Consider the following 25,000-nt stretch of genomic DNA (forward strand, 5'->3'; position numbering starts at 1 on the left):
AGAAAACGCACAGAATGCAGTACGACAGTTTTAGTCTGGACCTGATTAAAATAATACAGTGTTTCGAGCACGATGGTCTGGTAACGCTGCAGGGAACGTTACCAGATTGTCGTACTTGGCGTATTGTTTTTGCCGATTTCTGACCAAACACTCGCACCCACAAAGATGACGATATGCATTTATAATTATTATTAAAATCGATAATTATTGATGCTCTTGTTTGCAATATTTATGGTCCAGAAACCGGAAAATACAATGTTATGCGTACGATAATCTGGTAACGTTAGGCCTGCGGGAAGTAAGAGAGGAAAGGAAGGGACGATGCAGAGGAAGTGATCTTTTCTTGTGTCGTTACTCGTGATGGAGACGAAGAAGGAGGTCCCAACGGCGCAGTGTCATTCCTGGAGGTAATATGGGTCTGGGGACTGTGTTTGGGGCTGGAGGACTAAATTAAAGAGGAGAAGAGAGCAAAGTAAGAGACGATGGAGGTAGTGATGTGTTCTTGTGTCGTTACTCGTGATGGAGACGAAGAAGGAGGTCCCCGCGGCGCAATGTCATTCCTGGAGGTAATATGGGTCTGGGGACTGTGTTTGGGGCTGGAGGACTAAATTAAAGAGGAGAAGAGAGCAAATTAAGAGACGGTACAGGTAGTGATCTTGTGTCGTTATGCTCGTGGTGGAGGCGAAGAAGGAGGTCCCCGCGGCGCAATGTCATTCCTGGAGGTAATATGGGTTTAGGGACTGTTTGGGGCACCGTTGCTAGATTGTTGTACTTAGAGCATCGTGTTTACTAATTTTTGACACTTGACGATCCCCGAAAGACATCAGGAATTAACGATTGTAATGATAACTTTAAATGAGTCTCGTTATTTGGCTGTAGGAGGGAGACAGTGTTTGGATCGGAAGTCGGTATAAAGAAGCGGCTGAGTAAGGCAATCTGACACGCTGGTTTGGGGGCTGAAGGACTAAATCAAAGTGGGAAAAATGAGTTAAAGTGACCTTGTGACATGTAATCAAGATGTGGAGGGAGATTACATTTTGTTGTCACTGCTTTGATTGTTTTTGTTTTTTTTCCTCTTCTTAATGCCAGGATAGATAATAGAAAGCAATAGCAAAATAGCAACACATAATTTACATACGTGAGAATGAAGAGATAAACAGAGCTTGTGAAATGTAAATAAAGACGTTGTGATTCATGATTGCTGTGGTTGTCATTGCTTTCGCTCTTGTTTTCTTCCTCTTCTTAATACCAGAAGAGATGAAAGAAAGCAACTGCAATATGGCAATGCAAATATAAGTGTGGATGAGGTTAAGGAGAGATAAGAGGTAAACAGAGCTTGTGAAATTTGAAGTGTGGAAAGATTCATGTGTTGTCACGGCTTTCGTTTTTGCTGTCTTCTTTCTCTTCGTAATACCAGGAGAGATGAGAGGAAGAAATACCAATATGATAATACAAATGTAAGTGCGAAGATTCATATATTAGTAAAGTTTGGTATTATTGTATGCATTGTACTTGCGCTCTTGATTTTCTTTCGCTTCGTTATTACAAGGTAAAGTAAAACATCAGAGCGGCAGTACAAATATATATTATGCATCATATTATTACATCATCAGTGGTTATAATAGGACATACACATTACATAGGCACACAACAGAATAGGGTTTACCCACTAACTCGTATTAACTTTTCTGATATACATAGTCTATTAACGTGACAGAAAGAAAAAAAATGACCTAGAAAAGGAGAACTTAAAAATACTTTTAGTTCACACACACACACCTCTGAGAGCTCAGTGGTAAAGCTCTGCGCTGGCAGGCTTCACGGTCTGGCAGGCGGAAGTTCGAACCCTGCTCAGACCCGGGATTTTTCCATTGGCAAGGAGCGATTACTCTACCCCCTTGAGCAAGGGGGATGGGGTGTATGGTGTGTGAAGGTCCCGGCATTACCGAGAAATCGAATATAATGAGCTTGCTCGGGTCGGAAGGGTGCTTGTTGGCGATGACGAGCCCAGCTCGTGATCAGGCCGTGGATAATCTCACACACACACACACACACACACACACACACACGGTTAGAGCGCCGCGCTGCAAGGCTTCACGGCCAAACAGGCGGCGGTTCGAGCCCCGCTCAGGCCGGATTCTTTCCGTTGACTAGGAGTGGTTACTGTCCCCCCTTAAGAAAAGGGGATGGAGTGTGTGGTGTGTGAGGTCCTGGCAGTTCCCAGAGATCGACAATAATGAGCACTTGCTCACGTCGTGAGGGTACCTGCTGGCGAAAGCAAGTCCAACTCGTGATCAGGCCGTGGCGAATTACACACACACACACACACACACACACCGAATCTAAGTCAAAGCGAAAATGCCATAACTCCTTCAAGTGGAAAAAAAAAATGAAATGCCATGACTGGAAAGCAAAGTGTGCGATTTGAGCACAAAAGAGGATCGAGAGGAGCAATTCAAAACGATGGAGATCACAAGAAATACCCATTCTAGCAAATATATATATATATATATATATATATATATATATATATATATATATATATATATATATATATATATATATATATATATATATATACGAAAACAACCATTTGTTTCGACAATCTCCCAAGTTAGCTTTCAAGAGGAGCCCTATTCTTTTTTTTCCGAGTATGTGTTGATTGGGACAGTGTTTACGACGAGGAGAGTAAACCCAATGCATAACAACACGATTAAGATCACTGGGGAGAGAGGTACGTTGGTAGGGGCGGTGGGAGAGCCTTAGTAATCCCTGTGCGCCCGTGTGTATGTGTGTGTGTGTGTGTGTGTGTGTCCAATCACTCAGGTCTGTTATTCTCCCATTAGGTTAACCTGTATCATCTCTATCTATATATCTAACTATCTATCTCTATCTGTCTATCTATCTATCTATCCTAGTTAGCCATATGACTTTCCTTCGAACACACACACACACACACACACACACACACACACACACACACACACACACACACACACACTTCAGGTTATTTTTGTGTATTCGTTCTCGTATATCATTATTATTTACATCACACTTAATTAATATATATACACACTTGTCGATTTGTGTTCCTCCTTTGAGAGCAACAAATACTTTTTTTTTTAATATTATATGTATGTATGTTTGTATGGAGTATATATATTTAGTATACATGGGTAGTCTCTCTCTCTCTCTCTCTCTCTCTCTCTCTCTCTCTCTCTCTCTCTCTCTCTCTCTCTCTCTCTCTCTCTCTCTAGTGATAAGGTGGTGGTAAAAGATGCAGAGAGAGAGAGAGAGAGAGAGAGAGAGAGAGAAAGGTCGGTTCCCTCCACTCCTTCTGTAGTCGGTTCATATCACGAGATGTTCCTGAGCTCTCTCTCTCTCTCTCTCTCTCTCTCTCTCTCTCTCTCTCTCTCTCTCTCTCTCTCGTGTTTAAAATGTCTTTCCTTAACTTTTTCTCCCATTCCCTCTAATTTATCTTTTTCTTTGCTTTTTCTCATTACTTTTTTTCCTACTCCGTTTTTTTCCCTTTTTCTCGTTTTCTTTTATCATTGTTTTATTTATTTGTTTATCTGATTTATCTTTTATTTATCTTATTTATCTTTTTATCTTTTATTCTTATTATCTTATTCACTTCTATTTATCTTATTGTTTTTTTTATTTTCTCTTTCCGCCTCTTTCTTCTTGCCTTTCTATTGGTCCTTTTTCCAAACATTCTCTTGCCTAATCATCTTTCCCTTTTTTTATTGTATCACTATTGTCATCATTTTCTCTTCCTCACACTTATAATTACCCGTCTTGTGTTTGTGTGTGTCCGTCTTTCTGTCCTCCCTTCCTTTCCTCCTCCCCTCTGTTTGTTGGTCTATTTTTAAACCCCTCCTTTCCTTGCCTTGCATAATACATGTGGCGTCACTAATTATTATCCTCTTCTTCATCCACTTCCCTTTCCGTCACTTCGTTCTTTATCTCCTGCAGACCTTAATTATTGTTCTTTTCTCTTTGCGTGCCTTCCTTTTTCTACCCTTCCTTTTTTTTCTTTAGTACTCTCATTAGTTAACATTTCTTTCTTCACTTCACTTCCTTCCCATTATTCTCTTTCAGTCTCATTTACTTTGATTATTATTGTTTTGTCGGTTTCTTTTCCTATTTTCTTTTCTTTTTATTTTCCATTTTACGTTTTATTCCCTTTTCGCCTGTCTTTTTTGGGCCACTGTGACGGAGATGAGCACCGAGGCCACGCGATTATACTCTTACATCACTGTTCTTCTTGTCTTTTTGTCATGGACGCATTTCCCGCCATCCTTTCTTTCCTTCTTACTTTCTCTTTCCTTCTTTCTTTCTTTCTTTCTTTCTTAGTAGCATTTAATTCTATCCTCCTATTCTTTGACTCATATATGATCGTTCACATTCATTTTTTTTTCATTTTCATTTCTTTCTCTCATTCTCTTATCCTGTCTTTCTTGATATTTCTTCACTTCCTGTTATTCTTTTATTTTCTTTCTTTCTCTATTTTTCTCTTTCTTAGTGGCATTAATTTTAACCTCCTATTCTTCAACTATCACATATTATCATTCACATTTATTTTTTTCATTTTTCCTGCATTCTACTTTTCTGTCTTTCTCGATATACCTTCACTTTCTGCTATTCTCTCTTTGCCCTTAGCCTAATATTAATTGTTTTGTGTTTCTCGTGTTTCCTTATCGTATGCTTTGTAGGGTTATCAGTTCTTAACATCATGCATATATTTTGTTGATTATTTTCCCCCATGTCTTAATTGCCATCTTCATACATACATATATTTACCCATCTCACATTTTCTCCTTTTCTCTCTTTTTTCCACACGCGGCAAGTTTCATTGTTTTCTTCTTTCTTTCTCTCTCAAACATATGCCGTAAAGTCTTTCACTAACCCAACAATCGGTCAAGTGTCACTGTTACCACATCATCGCCACCTAATCACCATCATCTCCATTTTCTTCTTTATTTTTTTTATTTCATCTTTGTTTTTTCCCTGCGTTTCGTTTTCCTTTTTCTCTCCATTCTACGAAGCGAAGCCGTGATTAAGAAAGAAACCACATATGTGCGACTCTACCTAGGTACTTCCTTTGCCTGGTCTGATTAAGAGTAGTGCAGGGATGGACAGGGCAGGTGGAGATGGAGGGAGAGTCATATCAAGACGATCTGTATGCGTAGGGCTGGTCAGGAGGCATATTTATCACCTCCTGCTCTGCTCTCCACGTCCCCTCACAGTCTACTACCATGACCCCTTCCCAGCATATCATATCCTCCCATACACACTTGCATATTCCGTCCACCGGGGTTAAGGGAAGGCAGAAAGGGCAGGGCGACTCGATTCAGTTCAGTCGAGAGTCGAGGAGATAGCCTTTGCAACGGCCTCCCCTTTGCAATCTCCTTCTGGTCTATTCTCGAGTGGCTGTTGACTTGTCCTTCTTAGAGCACCACGCAGCCACCTCAACCAATGTCCTCTGGTAATCCGGGTTTTGATATGGAACAGTGGAGTTCTTGTTGTTGTTGATAGTCTTGCGGTGAGGCTCATAGCGGAATGGCGGTAGAGGATTGGAAGGGAGGAGGGGCATTACGAGCCTTATCGGGGGGCGCAGCCATCCCCACTAAGGTCCTCCGGTAGTCGGGGCTGAAGAGAAAGTAGAGGACGAAGTTAAAGACGTGGCCGGACACCTCCAACATGTCGGCGATGGGACGCAGAACGCTCTCCAGGTTCGAGTCGTCGCCGGGCAGCACCTTATACATGGCGCTGGGGAAAGCCGTCACGTAGAACAGCACCGTCACAGCCACCAGAAGGACGAAGAGCCGCCTTTCACGCTCCTGCCGGGTCTCACTGATCACGTCCTCGGCCCGTCGCTCGCGGTGAAGGCGGCGGAGCGTCACCACGATGGCCACATTGAACACGGTGACCAGAAGCGCAGGGAGGAACCTCGAGTAAATCTCCCTGAAGAGCTCGTAGCCCATGAACCACGTGAGGCTGCTGTACGTGCTGTCCTTCACGCAACACAGAGACCCGTCGCAGTGGTACGTCTGGCTGAGGGGGCTGAGGCAGTACACAGCGACCGTCAGTGCCAGCGATAGGCCACAACGCTCACGCACCACATGTAGTCGCTGCTTCGCGGAGAACTTGTGCGGCCAGCAGACGGCGAGGCAGCGGTCGTAGGAGAGCCACACCACGATGTACTCGCTCATGGTGAGGAAGAGGTTGACGAGAGGCACTCCGATGTGGGCGTAGTAGATGGCGCTGCCCCTCGATGACGCCTGCCCCGACTCTGACACCCTCACGAAGTCCTCAAGGCAGAATGGGACGTTGAAGAGGAGGTACAGAAGGTCGCTTACGGCCAGGTGGTTGAGGTACCTGAAGACACGAAGGAAGGTGAAGAGGAAGGTAAATCACACACACACACACACACACACACACACACACACACACACACACACACACACACACACACACACGAAGGGTAATTTGTTTATTGCATACCTGGTAATCACGAAACCCACAGGTAGCCTAATTGTTAAGAGATTTAATTAGGTAAAGATCAAGACGTGGGCGGTGAAATCTCTACTTTACTTACCTGTGATTAATTAACGTAAGGACTCTCTTACCTCTATCTATTTAATTATATCCCTGTATCTATATGTCTGTTTATCTATCTATCCATCTATCTACCTGGTTATCTATCTATATCTATCTATCTAAAAAAAAACTTTTAAAAACAAATATAGATAACAAAAGAACAACAAGAACAACACACAATATGAAGAACACACACAAACAAACAGAATCAAAGTAAATACTAAAAAAATAATGTAAATAACGAGAAAATAAGAGCAAGATCTGGAAAAAAAACATGACGCAGTACAAAGAACACACACACACACACACACACACACACACACACACACACACACACACACACACACACCTTCCTTCTCTCACCTGTAGGCCACCCCACGCATGGCAGGGCGGGAGAGCACCACGAGGTTCAGCAGGTTGGCCATCACGCCCACCCCCACCAGCGCGGGGAACACCACCTGGTACACCACCCAGCGCGCCCCGCCCGCCTCGTAACCGCCCTCGCCGCCGCCGCCCGCCTCCCAAGAGCAGTTCCCGCCCGCCGCCGCCGTCTTGCCTAGGCTGAAATAGAAGAGATTGCTTAGTTAGGTGTGTGCGTTATATATTGGTTGGCTCTAATGTTTAATTGATTGTGTTTTTTGGTTGATGGTGTTTTTAATTGATGGTGTTGATTGATGGTGTTTTTTTATTGGTGTTTTTGATTGATTGTGTCAAGTGATAGTGTTGTTAATTGATGGTGTTTTTAATTGAGTTTTTTTTTAATTATTGGTGTTTTTTTATTTATATTTATGGTGCTTTTCATTTGATGATGTTTTTTTTAATTGATGATTTTTTAATTGATGGTGTTTTTTTAATTGAATGTGCATTTAATTGATGGTGTTTTTAATTGATGATGTTTTTTTTATTGATGGTGTTTTTTTAATTGATGGTGTTTTTAATTAATGTTTTTTTTTAATTGATAGTGATTTTTATTAATGTTTTTTTAATTGATGGTGTTTTTAATTAATGGTGTTTTTAATTAATGGTATTTTTAACTAATGGTGTTTTTAATTGATGGTGCTTTTAATTGATGGTGTTTTTAATTGATGTTTTTAATTGATGGTGTTTTGAATTGATGGTATTTGTAAATGATTTTTTTAATTGATGGTGTTTTTAATTAATGATGTTTTTAATTGAAGGTGCATTTAATTGGTGATGTTTTTAATTAATGGTGTTTTTAATCGACGATATTATTAATTCATGGTGTTTTTAATTGACGGTGTTTCTTTTTAATTGATGGTGCTTTTAATTGACGTTGTTTTTGATTGATGGTGCTTTTAAATTGGCGTTTTTAATTGACATAACTTTTCTTTTGGCTTATTTTTTTGGTTTTGTTTGGTTTGGCTTCGGTGGTGATGGTGGGGAGGGTGTAACCAGATAGATCACTCCGGAGTTAGTGGGTGCAGAGTGATTACCGATGAAATACGTAAAACTCGCTGCACTTCACCATGCACATTGATGTATAGATAAACTCATCACTCTTCCGAATGATTTATCACCACAATATTTTGAGGAGGTGGGAGGGAGCGTGGCACCCCTCCTCTGGCTGTGTTACTGAATAGTGGTGCTGATGGTGACTTATTGGGACGATGATGGTGATAATGGAGGTGCTGGAGAAAATGTTGCTGGTGGGGTGGGGAGGAGGGGGGAGTGACAGTGGTGGTGGTGGTGGTGGTGAAGAGGGAAGGAATGAGAGTTAATTCATTTGCATAATTCACCATTAGCATTATATTATTGTTACCGCCACTGCTGTTAATGCTACTACTTTTTCTACTACTACTGCTACTACTTACTACTACTAGAATGCATTATTATCTAAGTCATTTACCATTTTTTATACTTCCTTCCCTCTTTCCTTTCTTCTCCCTTAATTATTTTTTTTCTTCGTTTCCTTTCACTTCGTTAATTTAGTTCAAATACATGCTCGATAAAAAGTGTGTGTGTGTGTGTGTGTGTGTGTGTGTGTGTGTGTGTGTGTGTGTGTGTGTGTGTGTGTGTGTGTGTGTGTGTTGCAAAGGCGGTAAAACACACAGACAAACAAGCTAACAGACAAACAGACTACAAACACAATGGAATTTCATAACTACCTCATCTCCCTCCCTCTCCCTCTCTTCCCATCATCCTCTCTCTCTCTCTCTCTCTCTCTCTCTCTCTCTCTCTCTCTCTCTCTCTCTCTCTCTCTCTCTCTCTCTCTCTCTCTCTCTCTTATGGGGGGGGGGATACGGACGTGGTTAACTCTCTCTCTCTCTCTCTCTCTCTCTCTCTCTCTCTCTCTCTCTCTCTCTCTCTCATGGGGGGGGAATACGGACGTGGGTAACTCTCTCTCTCTCTCTCTCTCTCTCTCTCTCTCTCTCTCTCTCTCTCTCTCTCTCTCTCTCTCTCTCTCTCTCTCTCTCTCTCTCTCTCTCTCTAATGGGGTGGGGTGGGGGGAGATACGGACGCGGTTCTCTCTCTCTCTCTCTCTCTCTCTCTCTCTCTCTCTCTCTCTCTCTCTCTCTCTCTCTCTCTCTCTCTCTCTCTCTCTCTCTCTCTCTCTCTCTCTCCAAAACATACGCTATTAGTCTTGAAGCCCTTCTGATTTTCCTCTCTTCCTCCCTTTCCTTCCTTCCTTTTTCCCTCCCCTCCCCTCCCCTTCCCCTCCCCTTCCCTATCCCCTACTCCTCCCCTTCCTCTTCCCCTTCTCATTCCCAATAACACTCAATCTCCCTCTTTTTCGTTTCCTTTTTTTTCCCTTTCCCTTCATACTCCCCTTAATATTGTTCCCTCCTCCTCCTCCTCCTCCTCTTCCTCCTCCACCACCTCCTCCTCCACCCTTCTTTACACAATTTATCTTTTTTCCTTTCTTCATCGCCTTTCTCCATTCTCTTTTTTCAGCTTCGTCCTCCTCCTCTTTCCTTACGTTTCTTCACATTTCCTTTATCTCTTTTTTTTACCTCCTGTTTCTTTCCGTATATAATTATCCCTTTTCTTCTCTTCCTTCCTCTCATTCTTCTTCAAGTCTAATTAATTTCTTTATGACTCTATTTCCCATTTATCGTCTTTCGTGCCTGTGCCCTCTCATTTTCTTCTTTCCTTCTTGATTTATTTTCTCCCTGTCTTCCTGTCTTCCCCTCCCTTCTTTCCTTCTTTATTTCATTTTCTTCCTGTCTTCCTTTGTCCCCATTCTTCGTCCCTTATATAATGTCTTACTTTCTTCTTTCTTTTCTTCTTTTTTTCTTTTCCTTCCGTCGTTCTTTTTCCCTTTTCCTTCTTTCCTCTTTTTTGTCTTTTTCTTCTCCTGTTTTCCTTTTCTTCCTTATTTCTATTCCTGTCTTTCTTCCTCCCACTCTCCTCTTATGCATTATCTTCCTGTTTTCCTTTCTTCCCTTCCTCCTTCCCCTTCCTCACGCCCTCCTTCATCCTCACCATCCCTCATGTTGACACAGATTCCCCATCTCTCTCTCTCTCTCTCTCTCTCTCTCTCTCTCTCTCTCTCTCTCTCTCTCTCTCTCTCTCTCTCTCTCTGGCCTTCTCCTCTTCCCGTTCCCCTCTCCCGTCTCCCTCCTCTCCCTCTCTCTCCCCTCTCCCTCCTCTTCCTCTCCCTCCCTCCCTCTTTCTCTCTCTCTCTCCCTGTTGACAAGCCACTCACCCATCACTCCCCCTCATCACTCTGATTCTCTCTCTCTCTCTCTCTCTCTCTCTCTCTCTCTCTCTCTCTCTCTCTCTCTCTCTCTCTCTCTCTCTCTCTCTCTCTCTCTCTCTCTCTCTCGTTTTTTTGAAGATGTTCAAGGATTTTTCATTACCCCTCTCTTCTTTCGTAACCTGGGAGAGGAAGAAAGTAATTGCCCAGCTGGCTCCCGTACTATACACACACACACACACACACACACACACACACACACAAACACACATACACACAATTCATTCAATCACAAACTCGTATGGAATTAAATGCGTCTCTAGGACCTGCAGAACACCTACGCAGAAACATAAGTAGCATCAGTAGCAGTGGCAGTAATAGTAGTCGTAGTAGTAATAGTAGTAGTAGTAGTAATAGTAGTAGTAGTAGTAGTTAGTACGACGAGTAACCAATCAGCGAGCGTTTTCTTACTATATCATAAAAATCAAGCAGTTTTATATCAATCTTTACAACACAACACAAAAAACAGTGAAGCAGTGCAAGTCGTTTCCTCCCGCTCCCTCTATTACCTTCTTTCCCTCAGGTTCTCTTTCCTCATTTAATATTCACCTCTTATCTCATTCCATCTCTTCCTTCCTCCCATTCTTCTTTGCTTTCTTTATCTATTTATCTATTCATTCCTCGTATCGTGGCAAAACAAATACAAGAATAGCCTAAAACACAAAGGAGATACAAAATGTTCATAAACATAACACGTAACAATAGACCGACCCCCGTGGAGGTTACAATAAGGTGCGGGAGGCGTAGTTCATTTCATTCCCGTATGGCGGCGCTGTTGTTGTTTATCCGTGCGGAGAGAACCTATACAGGGACTGATTCGGACGAGGCTTATATGAGCAGGTCTTCCAGGTTGTATCATCACGTGTCTTGCAAGTGCCTCAATCATCCCCTTCTTGTTAATAAATCATACTGACCACAATAAGAAAAGGTCTGAAACATGCTTTGCCAAATTGTCATCCTTATCCGAAGCTTCGTTAAAAAGGTATTCCCGGAAAATTATATAACACGGCCTCTGAAACCCAGGGAAACGATATAACTCGGCCTCTGAAACCCAGGAAAACGATATAACACGGCCTCTGAAACCCAGGGAAACGATACAACACGGCCTCTGAAACCCAGGGAAACGATATAACACGGCCTCTGAAACCCAGGAAAACGATATAACACGGCCTCTGAAACCCAGGGAAACGATATAACACGGCCTCTGAAACCCAGGAAAACGATATAACACGGCCTCTGAAACCCAGGAAAACGATATAACACGTCCTCTGAAACCCAGGGAAACGATATAACACGGCCTCTGAAACCCAGGAAAACGATATAACACGGCCTCTGAAACCCAGGGAAACGATATAACACGGCCTCTGAAACCCAGGGAAACGATATAACACGGCCTCTGAAACCCAGGAAAACGATACAACACGGCCTCTGAAACCCAGGAAAACGATATAACACGGCCTCTGAAACCCAGGAAAACGATATAACACGGCCTCTGAAACCCAGGAAAAAGATACAACACGGCCTCTGAAACCCAGGAAAACGATACAACACGGCCTCTGAAACCCAGGGAAACGATACAACACGGCCTCTGAAACCCAGGAAAACGATACAACACGGCCTCTGAAACCCAGGAATACGATATAACACGGCCTCTGAAACCCAGGAAAACGATACAACACGGCCTCTGAAACCCAGGAAAACGATATAACACGGCCTCTGAAACCCAGGGAAACGATACAACACGGCCTCTGAAACCCAGGAAAACGATATAACACGTCCTCTGAAACCCAGGAAAACGATATAACACGGCCTCTGAAACCCAGGAAAACGATATAACACGGCCTCTGAAACCCATCGTTCTTCGCTCTATCTAACGGCGGTGCGTAAAAATTTCTCCCAATAAAGTATAATGTGTTAATGAGGAAAGTATTATATTAGAAAGTGTCGTTACCGAGAACTTATCATTTGGAAGCAGTAGTGGGTCCGTTCCTCGCTCTGTCTGACTACAACGCACGGAAGCTTCTCCTCAATAACCTTTCGTGTGTTGCATAAGAAAGTAATAGCTGGAAAAATAGTGTTATTGAAACCTCTGATTACTACTACAAAGAGATGAGGATAGTACAATGCATAGAGATAATGATAGTACAATGCATAGCTATCATTGTTCCTATACACCATTTTTATAATAATAGGAAGTTAAACAAGAAAAAAGAAAGATGAAGGAAGAAACGCGGAAAAAAGATGAAAAAGAAGAATCATTAAGTTTGAGGATGATAAAAGGACGAAAAGGAGGAGGAAAAAAAGAAAAGGTGATATTGAACAAGAAAGGTGTGAAGGAGAGAGAGAGAGAGAGAGAGAGAGAGTCCTATGGGAAGGAGGAAACGGAGAAAAGAGGGGAAGTAGGGGGGGAGGGAGGGAGGAACCGTACAATTGTCCTTTAACGGATTGGTCAATGCTGGTATGGCGTCACGACCAATTAGAGAGAGAGAGAGAGAGAGAGAGAGAGAGAGAGAGAGAGAGACCACATTATAATTACACTCACAAAATGAAGGAGGAAAGAAAACAAAAGGTGATTATATTTATTTTTCACGTAAATTAAAAGGTGTTTGTACTGTTAATTACTGTTGGCGGTGGTGGTGGTGGTGGTGATGGGTGATGGTTTTGGTGATAGTGGTGATGATGGTGGTAGTGGTGGTGGTGGTGGTGATGATGATAGTGCTGGTGGTGGTGAGGTGGCGGTGTTGATCATGAACTAGTAATCTCTCCTCTACCTAAATAAACATCACATCATCATCATCATCATCACTATCATCGTCATCATCAACATCATTATCACAAGTATATTCTCCTCTCTCTCCTTCTCCTCCTCCTCTTACTCCTTTTCTTCTTCCGCCTCCTCTTCCTCTTCCCCTTCCTTCTTCTTGGTTTCATGCTAATATTGGGTTATTTATCTCAAGATATTCGCCGCTTATGAAATTCTTTTACAAAATTCCCCGCTTCCTATATTGGCAAACGAGCGGGACACTGAAGAAGGTTCGGATCCCAATGAATGAAGCTCCGAAATTTTTCTCAACTCCTTCCTCGCTGCCACGTGTCAAAAGAGAGAGAGAGAGAGAGAGATCACTGGTTTCAAGTGGTTTGTTATGTATATGTAGAGAGAGAGAGAGAGAGAGAATCATTTATTTCTCTCGTGTGAAAATAATCTTTTAAAAAATGTTTAATTCATTTTCCTTGTAATTCCATTTTTTTTTTTTTTTTAATATATATCTTATTTTATTGATTGGTTGGTAAATCTTAAGAACAGCGGCTCCTAGCGGGTGCGTATTTAGGGCACGGTGTGGTAGTAATTACAACATTTTTTGCACGTACGACGGAGTTTTGACAAGCGGACAGGCGTGTTTATGTCACAAGGGGCGTATTTTTAAAAGAAATCGTGAGGCCAGCATGGAAAAATACACCCGATTGATTGATTATTCTCATCCATTATTATTATTATTTTATTTTTATTTTTACTTTTAGTTGACCTTTTTACTCATATTTATTCACTTATTTTTTCTCGCAGGTAGAATGGATCCCTGACTTCTATGTAACGTAACCTCTTCTACCCAGCGTTCTTCAAGTCTTGGCTACTGAGGACTCTCTCTCACACACACACACACACACACACGCATCCACACACAAGCAAAGTCACAATGGAAGGAAGGTAAGGCTCTGATGGAAGACAATAAAAAGTATCACTGCTTCATTCTTCGCTCTCTCTGATTACAGCGCACAAGATAACCTTCAAAGTGTTAAATAGGAAAGTAAGGGCAGGAAAATAGCGTTGCTGAAAATTTCCGTAAAAAGAGGAGTTATTCTGTTCACTAACTCTCCATGACTAGGATACTGGATTGTTTTTTTGTTGTTGTTGTTTGTTTGTTTTTTGTATTCGCGCAACACTTTTTTATGCTTCAACACTAACACAAAAATGGGAGCTATTTTGTCCACTCACTCTCCCTGATTATGATGGTGGATGTCGTTTTTCTTTCTGTTGTTTTTTTTCGCATCGGCGCAACTCCATTTTCATCCTTCAGCACACTTCCGTAAAAAGGTTTGCCCTGTCCACTCACTCACTCACTCATTGGATGTAGTTGTTTTTCCCTCTTTCCTTCCTTCTTTCCTCAACGCTTTACTCTAACCTCGCAGCTCCTTTTCTTAACTGTCTAAATAAAAAGAGTTACACTGTCCACGCACTCTCCCATGATTTACGTTACTGGATGTTATTTTTTTTTGTGTGTGTGTGTATTGGTGCACAACTATTTATTAACACTACATCAGTTCTTGCAATAGTAGTAGCAGTTGTAGTAGTAGTAGTAGTAGTAGTTATTATTGTTGCATTTTTGATATTTGTAACGTAGAAAAGAATGCGACGTCCCCACTTACTCTTATTTACCTCTTGCCTCTGTTATTCCGATGTTGTTGATGGCGATGGTGTTAGTGCTGGCGCGTGTGTTTAGTTTCCCCTCCATAGGAAGTGCGCAGACAAGACCCCTCCGCGACCCCACAGCTAGGGTGGCGGACCTTAGATGTTAAGTCCTCTGGAAAACCACTTCACTTCCATCACCCCGACGCTCATCCTCTTGCGCTTTACTCTCCCTCTCCCTCCCTCCCTTGCCTTCCTCACTTCTTTCATTTCTTCCCTCTCTTCCCTCTCTGTCTATATTACCCTCTCATTTCTTCCTTCCTTCCTTCCTTAACCCCTCTTGCGCTGCACTCTCCCTCTCCCTCCCTCCCTTGCCTTCCTTACTTCTCTCCCTTCTCTCATTTCTTTTCTCTCTTCCTTCTCTGTCTATATCACTCTCTCTTCTCTTCCTTCCTCCCTTCCTTCCTTAACCCCTCTTGCGCTGCACTCTCCCTCTCCCTCCCTCCCTTGCCTTCCTCACTTCTCTCCCTTCTTTCATTTCTTCCCTCTCTTCCCTCTCTGTCTATATTACCCTCTCATTTCTTCCTTCCTTCCTTCCTTCCTTCCTTCCTTAACCCCTCTTGCGCTACACTCTCCCTCTCCCTCCCTCCCGTGCCTTCCTTACTTCTCTCCCTTCTCTTATTTCTTCCCTCTCTTCCCTTCTCATTTCTTTCTTCCTTCCCCCTCCCTCCCTTCCTTCCTTCCTTCCTTCCTGTCTTCATTCTCTCCCTTTCCTCTCTTGCTACTTTACCCCCTCATTTCTTCCTTCCTTCCTTCCTTCCTTCCTATATTCATTCCCATCCATCCTTCCCTGTCCGCATTACCCCTTTATTTCTCCCTGCTTTCCTTCCTTCTTTCCTTCCTTCCTTCAGTCATTCATTCATTCATTCCCTCTCTTCCCACATTACCCCATCATTTCTTCCTTTATATCTTTATTACTTCCTTCCTCCCTGCTTCTTTCTTTCTTTCTTTCTTTCTTTCTTTCTTCCCCCTCTCTTCCCCTGGTTAAATTCCTCCTTAATTCACTCCTTCCTCCTTACCTTCGCTTTCTAGTCCATCTGTTTCCATCGTTCCCTTCCCCAGTCCTTCCTTCCTTCCGTCCCCCTTTCCTTCCTTCCTTCCTGTTTTCCTTCTCTCCCTTTCTCCCCTACTTTCCTTCTCTCCTTCCTTCCTACTTTCCTTCCCCTCACTCTCCACACATCCATCATTCCCTGCTTCTGTTCCTCTCCCTCCTTCCTTCCTTCCTTCCTTCCTCCCTCCCTTCCAGTACTCGACTTCCCTCCTTCCTCTTCTGCTTCCATCCCTCACACTCTCCTTCCTTCCTTGCCCCCCTTACCCTCCTTCCCTCCTTCCTATCCCTCCTTCCTCCCCTCGCGTCCAGATGAGCGTAAATAATAACAGTGGAGACGGAAGACAGGCAAAGGAAAGGGGGAAGAGGGAAGGGGCGGTGAATGGGCGCTTAATGGTGTCACGTGTGTGGATGAGGGTTGGGAAATGGAGGACGTGGGGGGAAAGGGGGAAAGGGGTCAATTATTTTTTTTTTTTGGGGGGGGGGGGATTTTCAATGTGACTTTTTTTTTTTTTTTTTTTTACAGAGCACTAAACTATCAATTACGGTGAACGAAACACTATTAACACTACTACTAATATAAAACAGCGATGCATTCATCTACTACGTACGGTTTAATTCGCTAAAGGTAAGGAAGGGTTTATATTTTATACATCAATTCGGATAGATAGTAATGCAGACGGTACGGAATCTATATAATATCTATTGTCTATGTAATGCAAATGGTATATACAAACCTACCAAGTCCACTGATCTTTAAAAGCACACAAACAAAAAATACGGAAACACACAAGGAGAAATGAATTAGAGGTTGAAATCAAAGGCCCATATTCTCAAACTTCGGGGAGTGAGTGAGGGGGGGCTTTCACACACACACACACACACACACACACACACACACACACACACACACACACAATTTGATTAGGCTTTGATAGAGGTTGTTGTGGTGGTAGTGTTTCCATGGAGGGACAGTTTTATGAGCCTATTGATAGTTTGGCGAGGCTGTTGCACCAAGAAGGTGGAAAAACACTTTTGTGAACCCGGCTGGACTCCTCTGTGGCCTTTGGAAATAGTTGGTTTAGTGACAGCCGAAAGCGTCTCGTCCGGCTTATATCCTCTAACATTTCGAGCGGGCGGGGGGGGGGGCTTACCGACGTTGCCTGGTTGTCGTACTCAGTTTCTCATATTTCTTGATTTCCACCCCAAAAACTGTTTCCTGGGCTACAATAACGAGATTTATGTGTAGTTATTGTTGAAATGGTTTAGTATCGCTGTTTCCTGGTGATATTTATGAGGGAGAAGTTGGTAAATGTGATGCTCCGAGTACGATGATCTGGCAACGGTGGGGCTTACGTGTACAACCACTCGCATTTCAAAAGGCTTTCGTAGAGGTTGTTCTTGCGTGTGTATTTTCATGGAGGAGGAGTTTTTTGAGCCTTGGGATAGTTTGACAAGGTTTCTTATGCACACAGGGTTCTAGGTTCTATCCTATCACCCACTCTCTTCCTGTTATTCATCAACGATCTTCTTTCCATAACAAACTGTCCTATCCACTCATACGCTGATGACTCCACTCTGCATTATTCAACTTCTTTCAAAAGAAGACCCTCTCAACAGGAATTTCAAGATTCCGGACTGGAGGCTGCAGAACGCTTAACCTCAGACCTTGCTCTCATTTCCGATTGGGGTAGAAGGAACCTTGTGTCCTTCAATGTCTCAAAAAAACAATTTCTCCACCTATCAACTCGACACAATCTTCCAAACACCTATCCCCTATTCTTCGACAACACCCAGCTGTCACCTTCTTCAACACTAAATATCCTCGGTCTATCCTTAGCTCAAAATCTCAATTGGAAACTTCACATCTTCTCTCTCAGTAAATCAGCTTACTCGAGGTTGGGCGTTCTGTATCGTCTCCGCCAGTTCTTCTCCCTCGCACAGATGCTTTCCGTATATAGGGGCCTTGTCCGCCCTCGTATGGAGTATGCATCTCACGTGTGGGGGTGCTCCCGTCACACAGCTCTTCTGGACAGAGTGGAGTCTAAGGCTCTTCGTCTCATCAGCTCCCCTCCTCTTACTGACAGTCTTCTACCTCTTAAATTCCGCCGCCATGTTGCTTCTCTGTCTATCTTCTATCGATATTTTCATGCTGACTGCTCTTCTGAACTTGCTAACATCATGCCACGCTCCCTCCCGCGGCCCCGCTGCACACGACTTTCTACTCATCCTCATCCCTATACTGTCCAAACCCCTTATGCAAGAGTTAACCAGCATCTGCATTCTTTCATCCCCTTCACGGGTAAACTCTGGAACAGCCTTCCTTCGTCTGTATTTCCTCCTGCCTATGACTTGACCTCTTTCAAGAAGTGTATCAAGACACCTCTCCACCCGAAGTTGACCTCTCTTTTGACTTCTCTTTACTTTTTACGTTTGTGGGAGGGGCGAGTGGCGGACTTTTTTTTTTTTTACTCCTTTTGTTGCCCTTGAACATGAACGTAAAAAACAGCATGAGAACTCGACTCATCTCCTTTGTGGCCTTTGGAAATAGTTGTAAGAGCCAAAATTAGGTATTTCCATGGGTTGTTTTATGAGCCTAGTGATACTTTGACAAGACTTTTTCTGCACCGTGAACGTAAAGAACAATCCTCTGTAGTCTTTGGAAATAGTTGTCGTGTGAACCGAAAGTGTCTGAGAGTACGGGCCTAAGAAACAACAGAGGGACGCTTTAAGAGGTTCTACTACCACTACATACATTCCAAGGCATTCCAAGCTCTTCCTTACTACGATATAAGATGTCAGATAGAATTACCCGCTCGAAAACGAACCAGTTCCAGCCGGGACTTCAAACCTGAGGAGAAAGAACCTGATCATCACTTATTAGTAGTAAGCGAGCATACGATATAGCTGCGCGTGGCCTCGGTGCTCATCTCCGCAGCATTAGTCTTTGAAGCGTCTGAAAGGAGAATCGATGAAAGAAGCTCCATAAAAATACTTTGATGAATAATAAATAAACTCGGCTCTGAAAGATATTGATTTAGGGGAGCATTGTCACTTCATATAAGCAAGAGAGAGAGAGAGAGAGAGAGAGAGAGAGAGAGAGAGAGAATACTGATAGATAAATATATAAACAGATTTCTATGTAGTTAAATAAGTGGATAGAAAGACAGACTGGTAGATAAAAGTAGACTGACGATGTAGATGGAGAAAAAAAGGGTAGAAAGAGAGATTGATAAATGAAAGCAGATCTAAATAGGAAGATAAAGAAAGGTAGAAAGAAAGGTTACATGCATATTTGTCCAATCTGCATTTTGTTTTTTTCTTTTCCACTTCCCCTCCACCACGATTACTGCTCCCTTCCCCTCCCCTCTTCTTTTTTTACCTCCCTTTTGCACTTCCTTGTCTCCTACTCTCTCTCCCTTTCCCTTGCAATCCTTCTCTCTCTCTCTCTCTCTCTCTCTCTCTCTCTCTCTCTCTCTCTCTCTCTCTCTCTCTCTCTCTCTCTCTCTCTCTCTCTCTCTCTCTCTCTCTCTCTCTCTCTCTCTCTCGATTATGAAATGCGTGGTGTCAAACTTAAAAGCGTTCAGTGTGCCAAGGACCTGGATGTCAAAATCGCGTCAAACCTCAAATTCTCACAATGCATTGACGCAGCAAAGAAAGCGAACATAATGTTGGGATTCATTAAGAGAAACTTCTCGTTCAAGATTAAAATGAAGTTTTTCCACTGTACAATACTTTAGTCAGACCTCATTTAGAATATTCGGTACAGCATTGTTCTCCCCACCTCGCAAAGGACATTGCAAAATTAGAAAGTTTTCAACGTAGGGCAACAAAGATGATCTTGCGCAACAAACCTTACGACGAAAGACTCTCATCCCTTAATTAAGCTGGTCTCTCTTGAGAAACGTCACCTCCGAGGAAAATTGATCGAATGTTTCGAAATACTCAAAAGTTTTACGAATGTGGATAAATCCAAATTCTTTTTAATCGATGACACGTCCTGAACGAGAAATAATGGCACAAAACTTCAGTGTAAACTAACAAATTCAGACTGCACAATAATTTTCTTCACCAACGCTGTAGCGCGAGAATGGAATAAACTCACACCTTCAGTGGTCCAGTGCAGTGCGATTAATTAATTTAAAAACAAGCTCGACCGCCACTTCCTTCACCTTGATATTCACCAAAGTTGAAATGCAAAGTCTTGGTGATATCAAATTTAACTGGATTGCACTTAGGTTTAAGGAGGCGGTGGCTGAGTGGTTAGCGTGCGGGTCCCGCATTCACCGCGTTCTGGACGACGCGGGTTCGAATCCGCCGCTACCACCTGGGATATTTCAGTCACCGCCGAGTGGCCTAAGACTACCCACATGCTGTCCTGAAGACCACCCATCAACCCGGACTCTAGAGGAAACCGTCCAAGTTAATCAAGAATGAGCTCTGGGGGGCAGCATGAGCCAAGAAAAGATGGCGCCACTATAAACACTTGCCTGCGCCTTGATGGGCTGGGGCCGACCACCAGGCCCCTCAAGAAAGCCTACCGGCGCTATAGGCTAACACGTAAAAGAAAAATAGTCTGGACCATAGGGTCTGTGTGGTCTGAATATGTATCTTTGTAAATCCCTCTCTCACTCCTGTCCTTCCTTCCCTCCTATCTCCATCCCTCTCAGACCTTTTTTTTCATTCCTTCTTTGACTTCTTTTCCCTTCTCTCAACCTTCCCTCTTCCTCTTTTTTCTAACTCCTTTTCCTTCCTTCCCTCCCACCTCCATCCCTCTCTATCCTTCCTTTCCCTTCCTTCTATCACTTCTATCCCTTCTTTCCTCTCAACCTATCCTTTTCCTCCCTATCTCACTCCTTTTTCCTTCTTTCTCACCCCACTTCTTGCCCTCCCCCCCAATCCGGCCCTCCCATTGGCTGACGGGTTGACCAATCACAACCCCTCACCTCATCCTTACCTGGGGGGCGTGTGACGTATGAGAGCTCAGGTGTCGAGGGTTATGGGACAGGTGATGCATATGCCGTCCCCCCCTCCCCCCCCCCCCTCTCTCTCTCTCTCTCTCTCTCTCTCTCTCTCTCTCTCTCTCTCTCTCTCTCTCTCTCTCTCTCTCTCTCTCTCTCTCTCTCTCTCTCTCTCTCTCTCTCTCTCTCTCTCTCTCGCTCGCTCGCTCTCACTCACACTCACACACACACACACACACACACACAGGACTCCTTGACACCTGTACCCACCTGACACCTGCCAATCAAACACAGGTAACCTTGTCTTCGCTCCCTCCCTCCTTCCCTCCCTCCCTCTTTTCCTCCATCCCTCCCTCCCATAATATTTCCTCTCTCCCCTCTCCCTCCCTCTTCTTTAAACTCATCCATCCATCCATTTACCAGGCCAATATCTTCTTTTATTATCTATCTCCTTATATTTTCCTTTCCCCATAATTACCTCTTTCCCTTCCTTCATTCATTCATTCAATCAGTCATTTCCTCCTTCCTTTTCTTTCCTTCATTTCATTCTCCCTTTCCTTTTTTCTTTCGTCATTCCTCCCCTATTTTCCTACTTTCTCCATTCCTTCTTTTCTCTACTTCATGTTTGCTTTAATCTTTTCTTCTTTTTCCCTCCATTAATACTCCTCCTTTTCTTCTTCTCTCTCGTTTTCCCCTCCGTTCCTCCTCCTCTTCCTCCTCCACCTCTCCTCCAGCTCCCCTTCCTCCCCACTCATCTCTCCTCCATCTCGCTATCCATCTATACCCTTTGCACTCTCCTCCTCTTCTTCTTCCTCCTCCTCCTCCTCCTCTTCCTCCTCCTCCTCCTCGCCCATAAATGAAAATGGAGAAGGAGAGTGTCCCATCCTCCTTCTAATTGACAGGTGGTTGCCGTCTTAAATCCTCCTACTACACCATCACTCACCTCCTCCTCCTCCTCCTCCTCCTCCTCCTCCTCCTTTCCCCTATCTTTTTATTTCAATATTTCTACTTGTCATCTTCTATGAACTCGTTCCCTTCCTCCTCCTCCTCTTCCTCCTCCCCCTCTTTCTCCTCCTCCCCCTTCACCTCTTCAGTAACGTCGACCATTGCATTTTTTTTTGAGCTACAAACTAACTTAAGAACGAGAAATAACGGTCTACTAATTCAAGCGAGGCGATGTAGTACAGACATTGGCAGGAGTTTCTTCTTAAACCGAGTCATTCGCCATTGAAACAATTTTCCCTCAAGTAGTAAATGCCAATTCCATCAACTCATTTAAAAATCGAATCGACCGCTAGTTCGTTGCTTTAGGAGTGAGCTGAATACCGAAGCGCTTTCATCTGCTCTGCAGACACCAAGTGACTGTCGAGCAGATCAAATTACCAGAGCAGGCAACTTCGCAATTTTTTTTTTTTTCTACAGCAGAGGAGACAGTGCAAGGGCGTAAAAAAAAAAAAATGAAAAAAAAAGCCCGCTACTTACTGCTCCTGAATATAGTAGAGTGGCCAAAAAGATAAATCAATTTCGGGAGGAGAGGTGTTCTGATACCCTCCTCTTGAAGCCAAAAGGCTTTCTGTTGCCTGAATTTCCATGTTTTCATGTTTCCTCCTCCTCCTCCGCTTTACGAGGGGATATGATTCAGGCGTTCAAGTACCTGAAAAACTTCACTCGTCGACCACTTCAAGTTTTTTGAGCTACGAACCAACTCAAGAATCAGAAACAACGGTCTATCTATCCGAGCGAGGCGATGCAATACAGAAATTGGTAGGAATTTCTTTTCAAACCGGGTCATACGCCATTGGAACAATTTTTCTGCTGAAGTAGTAAGTGCAGAAACCATCATGTCCCTTAAAAATCGCATCGCCCGGTACTTCGTTGCAAGAGGAGTAATCTGAACGTCGTACCAAGATGCTTTGATCCGCTCTGCGGCACGAAGCGACGATGTTTCCTCGTCCCACTTCTGTTTTTTCCCTGTCATTTATTTTCAATATTTACACTTCTCGTCTTCTTTCACCTCGCTGTCCTCCCCTCCTCCTCATCATCATCATCAATCACCATCTCATCCACTTTTCAACGCACACTTGGATATAGTGTGTGTGTGTGTGTGTGTGTGTGTGTGTAATTCACCACGGCCTGATCACGAGTTGGACTCTCTTTCGCCAGCAGGTACCCTCAAGACGAGAGCAAGTGCTCATTATTGTCAATCTCTGGGTACTGCCAGGACCTCACACACCACACACCCCATCCCCCTTGCTCAAAGGAGGACAGTAACCACTCCTAGTCAGCGGAAAGAATCTGGCCTGAGCGGGGCTCGAACTGCCGCCTGTTTGGCTGTGAAGCCTTGCAGCGCGGCGCTCTAACCGATTGAACTACCGGAGCGGTGTGTGTGTGTGTGTGTGTGTGTGTGTGTGTGTGTGTGTGTTTGGGGTAATCTTTCAGACGTGTATTGAAGCGCAAACAAAAGATTTTAGGGTCGTGGCCGCCAGATCCAAACTTGGTATTTTCTGATCCTTTTTTTTTCACGGAATCGATTTGAACCCGAAGGAAAAAAAAAATGCCCAAAATATTAGACCTTTTTTCTCTTTCTATTTTTTCCTATCTTTATTTATTCATTTGTTCATTTGTCTGTTTATATTTGTGTATTTATTATATTATATCTTTTTACTTATTTTTGCAGTTAGAATCAAAGTTAGTAAGTTGTTGGGAATGTCTGCTTCAGAAGAAAGAATAAATATATAGAAATAAAGATAGATAGATAGAAAGAGAGATAGAAGATAGGTAGACAGATAGGTAGATGAAGAGATAGATAGATAGGTAGATAAATAGATAGATAGATAGATAGTTAGACAGAAAAAAATGGAAAATATTGGGTGGTATTTATTATATTTTTATTACTGTATATACATTTTTTTTTTTTTTTTGGTAAATGTTAAAAAATCGAAGAAGAGTTGGTGGAAGGGAAACTGTAGCAATAAGAAAAATAAAACAAAAAGGGAAATTAGAAGGAGAACAAAAAGAAGAAAAAAAGAGGAGGAGGACGAGGAGGAAAAGGGTAAGAAAAAGTTAAATGATATGAGGCAGAGAGAGAGAGAGAGAGAGAGAGAGAGAGGATGAAGAAGACGAATAGGGAAATAAGAAAGGGATGAAGCAGAGAGTGAGAGGAGGAGGAGGAGGAGGAGGAGGAGGAGGGAGGTGAGGGAGAGAATGAAAAAAGAGAGGGAGGAGAGAGGACACGGGAGGAGAGACCTTGGAAAGAAAGATAAGGAGGGAAGGCAGACGAGGTGGAGGGAGGTGAGAGCCGTGAAAAGTGAGGAGGAGGAGGAGGAGGGGAAAGAGGAGAAGGAAGAAAACGAAAAGAAGGAAGAAAAACAGAAAGAAGTTGAAGAAGAAGAATGTTAAGAAGTTTGAGGATGGACGAGGAAAAGGAAGAACGGAGGAGAACGAAAGAAAGAAAAAACGAAAGGAAAGAAAACGAAGAGAAAGAAGAAAATACGAAAATACGAAAGAAGATGAAGAGAGTATTAAGAAGTTTCAGGGAGGAAAAGGAATACATAGAAATACATAGGAAGAACAGACGCCAGAAAACCTGCCGGTCTATCGCGAGGGTGTCTGTCTACTACCGCTACTACTACCATGCTACGTGTGATAGGACAGGATAAAATAGATGAGGGCCCCTCCCCACCCACCTCTCCCTCCGGCAACGTGGTGGCTGGAAATAATTAGAAGACAACACCATGTGCCTTTTTAGGAAGAAGGGGACATGGAAATTTTACAGTAAAGAGAGAAATAAGAGGAAATTACTACCCTGAACTTACGCTACTGGTGACCAAAGTTGTAGGGGAAATTATTAATACATAGGGAGGAAGAGAGCGAGAAAGAGAACGGACAAGAGAGAGAGAGAGAGAGAGAGAGAGAGAGAGAGAGAGAGAGAGAGATTGTATGTAAATTATTCAGCCGTTGTTGGCTACTGCTTATTTTCTAAGTTTTTTTTCTTTTTCCTCTATCTTTTGCCCATAAAGCTTTGCTTGCTGAGGGCTGTTTGTTGAACAGATTTTTCTTTGATAATTGTATATATACACATATACATTCAAGACAAACATAATAAGTTGTTTAAAGTGTGAAAGTGTGTGTGTGTGTGTGTGTGTGTGTGTGTGTGTGTGTGTGTGAGAGAGAGAGAGAGAGAGAGAGAGAGAGAGAGAGAGAGAGAG

At 43.1% G+C, this 25,000-nt stretch overlaps 1 protein-coding gene across 1 annotated transcript in view; it reads right to left on the reverse strand.

Annotated features, from left to right (window-relative positions):
* Window positions 1-1,569: 1,569 nt before the first annotated feature.
* The window catches only part of LOC127007157 (probable G-protein coupled receptor B0563.6), a 32,377-nt gene continuing 8,946 nt past the window's right edge, over window positions 1,570-25,000 (reverse strand). The window contains exons 3-4 of the mRNA XM_050877848.1: window positions 6,967-7,164; window positions 1,570-6,381 (exon numbers count right to left, since the gene is read on the reverse strand). Of these exons, the coding sequence (XP_050733805.1) occupies window positions 5,553-6,381; window positions 6,967-7,164 (1,027 nt within the window). The 3' untranslated portion in view covers window positions 1,570-5,552. The remainder of the gene's footprint in view (window positions 6,382-6,966; window positions 7,165-25,000) is intronic.

Source organism: Eriocheir sinensis, chromosome 34 (genome assembly GCF_024679095.1).
Source record: "Eriocheir sinensis breed Jianghai 21 chromosome 34, ASM2467909v1, whole genome shotgun sequence".
NCBI classification, from domain to species: domain Eukaryota; kingdom Metazoa; phylum Arthropoda; class Malacostraca; order Decapoda; family Varunidae; genus Eriocheir; species Eriocheir sinensis.